The sequence below is a fragment of the Limulus polyphemus genome, unplaced genomic scaffold (genome assembly GCF_000517525.1).
Source record: "Limulus polyphemus unplaced genomic scaffold, Limulus_polyphemus-2.1.2 Scaffold4194, whole genome shotgun sequence".
NCBI lineage: Eukaryota > Metazoa > Arthropoda > Merostomata > Xiphosura > Limulidae > Limulus > Limulus polyphemus.
The window spans coordinates 49,126-54,823 of NW_013669804.1; the positions used below are offsets into that span (position 1 = coordinate 49,126).

At 36.9% G+C, this 5,698-nt stretch overlaps 1 protein-coding gene across 1 annotated transcript in view; it reads left to right on the forward strand.

Annotated features, from left to right (window-relative positions):
- Positions 1–1,008: 1,008 nt before the first annotated feature.
- LOC106470744 (putative ammonium transporter 3) overlaps positions 1,009–5,698 on the forward strand; it is a 19,121-nt gene continuing 14,431 nt past the window's right edge. Inside the window, exons 1-2 of the mRNA XM_013931310.1 lie at positions 1,009–1,072; positions 4,354–4,903. Of these exons, the coding sequence (XP_013786764.1) occupies positions 1,009–1,072; positions 4,354–4,903 (614 nt within the window). The remainder of the gene's footprint in view (positions 1,073–4,353; positions 4,904–5,698) is intronic.

The following is a 5,698-nucleotide window of genomic DNA, read 5'->3' on the forward strand; positions in this document are numbered from 1 at the left end:
GTGTAGCTTTGTACTTAACTATAAACAAATTCAGAATAACTTATGCTATTTTTATTTCGATGCAATTGGATAATTTATGCATAACTACCTGTCCTCTAATAGTCCTGATCGAAGTGGATAATTAAAATATTTTTGTACTGAACTAGTTCAATTAAATATAGTTTAGTGAACTGTAAACCTGACATTCATAACGCAGCGACACAGTCACTTTCGATATTCATATATATACGAAAGTTTTATAGATTTCATATGAATGTACAAGTGGGCGATAACGATTTCCTATTACTTATGATAAAATCAAACCTTCAATTTAATGTACTTATTTTAGCATACACGCCATCGAGACATATCCGATTTGGTCCGGGTCAGAGTATGGGCGAATTTTTTTCTTACTAAGCAAATAGGTGGCTCGAGAAAAATAACTTCCAAAAATCTGCGCGTGATGTTAACGAGTGCTGAAGAAAGAAAGGAAATGTATAAATCCCCCCCCCCCCCCAATGATTGGTAATCGAATACCGTGCGTTCGTAAAAACAAAGAAATATGAATATTATCTCTGCTCTTCTAGTTGTTTGGTGTATGAATTGTACAAGAATTATATACGGGATGTTAAGTTCCTTAAGAACTGTTTATGTTAAAGATTGTAAACCACGTGTATGCTCTTATCTTCAGGGATAAAACAAGTACATTCAAAACGTCCCAATCAAGTGATTCTTTTATTAAGTAATGTGTGAGACACGTTTATTTCTTCCCAGTTGTTATGTTTTTCTCAACAAATTTTGGGATAGATTTTTTTAAATTATCTTAAATATTATTTTCGCTCAACGCAACTGAGACGTCCATAATTAAAATAATTATCGAAAAGGCACGTATAATAAACATCATTCAATAATATCATTTAAGTAAGAGCTAGAAGGACAAGATTTATATAATACACTCCTGAGGTTTTCCTAATCAAAGGCTTAGTAATGAGTGGAAACCTAACTGAAACGGACACCGAGCCTGTGACTATGACGCCAGACGACGCCACGTGGATTCTAACAGCTTCTTTCGTCATTTTCACTATGCAAACAGGTATTCATTTCCAGTTAATTATTAATAAGCTCGACACGTTATCAAACACGTTAAACTATAATGCAATACTGTTCAACTATAATTAATAAAAACAAGCAGTCATGAAAAACATATTTTCTAAGCCTAATGGTTTCAAGTTTGTTATCACAAAGCGCCCAAAGATGGTTTTGGTTTTGTTTTTTATCGTATACGTTTTAAAATGTGTCATTACATAATTATAAACGTGCTGTAAAGTCTGGGATGAGTTCTAAAAGTATGAATGCAAGTAATAAAATAATAAAGTTGGAATTGTTCCTTGTTTACCCGCACATGCCGAAAACAATACCACACTAAGAATTTTTGTTTGACCTCTTGGGTGAGGATATTTATTTTTTGGTTAACAAGCACAAAGCTACACAGTGGGAACCTGTGCTGTGCCCACCGTGAGTATTGAAACCCGATTTGTAGCGTTATAACACCTCAGACTTATCGCTGATTTACCGGGTTTGTGTGAGAAAACGTCGTTACACGAAACAGATATCTTGTGAAATTATTAAACAGGTCTACATAGTGTTACGACAGCGGAAGTCACGTGACACTGGTAACATGTAATGAGTTCTAGAAAGATCGGGGAACATCACAAATAATCCAGTATTTGGTAGGCGCCCTCTATTCTTGTATATAAGTGCGCCAGACAATGAATCGGGATAGAATTGCAGACAGGCAAAGATAAAGACGAACAATAAAGTCAAGCGCGGTAAAGTGCGTGAGTCATTCGTTGTGAATTATAACGTGTGTTGAAGTTAAACTGATTGTGGAAATTAAGTGTATTGGAAAGTTGTATTGAGAAAGAATAAACTAGTTTTATTTAAGAAAGGACTTGTATCTCTGAAGTTTTTCTGAAGGAATTTTACGGGAAAATAACAAACGACCAGAGACGTAATAATAATTTACTGGAGATTAGGCGTATGCAGTTTCATTTCACGAGCAGCAAATTATTCAAACATTTTCTTTCCCCTACATTCTTATAAGCTCTAATAAACTGAATTTTTTCAAAATGTTATAAATTAAGCCAATCATGTGTTTGCTATATATTGTAGATGCATATCAAGTTCCACCTTTTTTTAACACAATCATTTTTTCATGATAAATTTTCTAGCAATTCTTTTTTTTTTATATGGACTAACACTATCAACAATATGAGGGTCAATAATGTTTCATTGTTGAACGATTTTAACAATGTACCTCTATTTAAAAAAATGTTATCAACATATAAGGAATTATGAAAGTCCATGAATTCATTATATAATTTCTGTAGTGCATATAAGACATTTTAATACTAGAAATAAACTTTTTTTCTCTTAATATAGTAGCACAATGTGCTTGAAAGGAAATGATTTTAATTATAGGTAACTCTTTCTTCATGCGCGTGACTTTTTAACCAATACTGTACAACCAAATTTGTTTGTCAGGCTGAAAATGATATGAAGTTTGTTATTAGTTTGTTTGTTGTTTGAATTTCGCGCAAAACTACACGAGGACTATCTGCGCTAGCCGTCCCTAAATTAGCAGTGTAAGACTAGAGGGAAGGCAGTTAGTCATAATCACCCACCGCCAACTCTTGGGCTACTCTTTTTACCAACGAATAGTGTGATTGACCGTCACATTATAACGCCCCACGGCTGAAAGGGTGAGCATGTTTGGTGGGACAGGGATTCGAACCCGCGACCCGCATATTGCGAGTCGAGCTCCCCAACCACCTGGCCATGCCGGGCGTTTGTTATTAGATCAAGAACTTACTGGTAAGTTGATCTTATGGATTTGTTGAGTTCTTTATCGAGGATCCCTATCTGTAAAATATATTTGTTCTCAAAGTCGCGTTTATCGTGAATTATTTAAACTCTATGAGGTATGAGTGATTATAATATGAAATATATAAATCTACGTTAGGCAACAAATTCCTCTACCTGCCAAAACGCTGTAGTGCTTATGGTAAAAACTTAGGCTAGACGTCCCTAATCTAGCACTACTGACCAGGAAGAGGAGGACAACCAGGTAGCAGCACCCGTCACATACATGGCTGGTCTTAACCAAATAACGGTATTAACTGTCGCTTTCATAGCATGCTCATAGTTAAAATTACGGAGTGTGTTAAGCGACATATCATGCGTTTGAACCTTGGGCTCCATATCCGCAGCTCCGCGCGCTAGTCGATAGGCTACTTAGGTAACTTAGCTAAACAAGTGTTTTCAGGAAGGAATTTCTTTGTTACCCACTCTGCGATTTGCTAGCTCTGAGTTTGAACATAATAGACTGTGTTTCATGTTGTTGTTTTTTTTTATTGTGAAGCAGTGCTGAGGCCTGGCATGGCCTGGTGGTTAGGGTGTTCGGACTCGCAATCTGCGGGTCGCGAATTCGAATCTTCGTCACCGAACATGCTCGCTTTTTCAGCTGTGGGAGAGTTATAATGTGACGGTCAATCCCACTATTCGTTGTAAAAGAGTAGCCCAAGAGTTGGCGGTAGGTGATGTTGACTAGCTGCCTTCCCTCTAATCTATCACTAGCCCTGGTGTAGTTTTGCGCGAAATTAAAAACAAAACCTAACTAATGCTACACATTGCGAATCGAACCTCGGATTGTAGCGTTATATTTTAGCTTAAATACCAAGAAGGAGCTTCATGGAAACCAAATATGACTGACACGAGCAGAAACTTTATTTTTCTTAAAACATGAAACTTTCTGAAACACAAAGATTAATCATATTTGTTAACAATTAAAAAGTTGTTGTGAGTGGACAATAATCTTGAGTATAATTTATAAAAAAAAAGATCATAATAAAATTTTAGTTTGGACAGGGTCGCTTTGGTTACTAAATCTTGGTCTCCTTATCCTTATTACTTTTAGTAAGGGTATTATTCTATGTTGGATTCGAGCAAAATTGTAATCTATTATTCGTTAAACCCGTTTTTTACAGTAGAAAATGCCCATTTCCTTTCTTTCACAAATTAATTTCCTATCATTTTTAGTGTTAATGTTATCTTCACCTCCTGGTGGCTCAGTGGTACATCTGGAGGCTTATAACACTAAAAATGGGGTTTCGCTGCCCGCGGTAGGCAGGGCACAGATAGCCTGTTGTGTACTTTTGTGTTTAACAACAAGTTATTATTTTCGCGTTTCTTTCTTATTCTTTGTTTACAAATTGCCATTTAAATTAATTAAGTTTTAGATAATTTTTCCTCCACTTTCATCGAATTCTGAACTTCAGTAATGTTCTGCCTCCATTAATTCTGTTGATCGTGTAGGATTTGGACTCCTGGAGTCGGGAGCTGTAACTAAGAAAAACGAAGTGAACATCATGATGAAAAATGCTGCTGACGTCATCCTAGGAGGAATAACGTACTGGATGTTTGGATACGGTTTTCAGTACGGATCCAGTCCAGGAACGAATCCGTTTATTGGAGTAGGGTCGTTCTTTTTGGATTCCAATCAAGACGAAATGGGAATCGTTTTTGCTACGTTTATTTTTCAGCTTTCTTTTGCTACGACTGCTACTACAATCGCATCGGGTGCTATGGCTGAACGGACGGACTTTAACGCCTATTGTATCTTCTCTCTTGTGAATACCCTCACATACTGCATCCCAGCAGGCTGGCTCTGGGGTGGCCATGGTTTCCTTAAGAATCTCGGCGCCATCGACTTTGCTGGTTCTTCCGGCGTGCATCTACTAGGAGGTTGTGCTGCTTTTGTAGCAACAGTGGTATTGAAACCTCGTCTTCGACGTTATGATAATGGAACTGCCCCTCTTCCGATGGGAAACCCAATCAATGCCCTAGTTGGGACTTTTACCTTGTGGTAAGTATATTGCAATGGGAATTATAATGGTTTAGTTTTGTGGTACGTATGTTGTAATATGAACTATAATGGTCTCCTGGTGTCTCCCATCTCGTGGTAAATTTATTGTAATGTGAACTATAATGGTTTCGTGGAGTCTCCCATCTTGTGGTAAGTATGTAGTAATATGAACTATAATGGTTTCATGGGGTCTTCCATCTTGTGGTATGTTGTAATGTGAACCATAATGGTTTAGTGGAGTCTCCCATCTTGTGGTAAGTATGCTGTAATGTGAATTATAATGAATTAGTGGGGTCTCCCATCTTGTGTTATGTTGTAATGTAAACTTTAATGGTCTCCTGGGGTCTCCCATCTTGTGGTAAGTATGTTGTAATATCAACTATAATGGTTTCATGGGGTGTTCCATCTTGTGGTATGTTGTAATGTGAACTATAATGGTTTAGTGGAGTCTCCCATCTTGTGTTATGTTGTAATTTAAACAATAATGGCTTAGTGGGGTCTTCCATCTTGTGTTATGTTGTAAAGTAAAAGTTAAACTTTCAATGCTTCACAACAACACTTTATATTTAACAGGTTCTTCTGAATACACAATACCACATATAGTAAGTATGTGTCACAGTGACATTCATATCGTATGTGTCACTTGAAACTCATGTTAACTAAAAACTAAACAATATGTAGACATCTAAGGAATATGGGAAAACTCCATAAAGAAGGTGTTTGGGTGCCTCACGAACTCTCCGACGATCATTTTTTCCAATGTGTGAACGTTGTTCCGTCTCTTCTGGCGCGTAA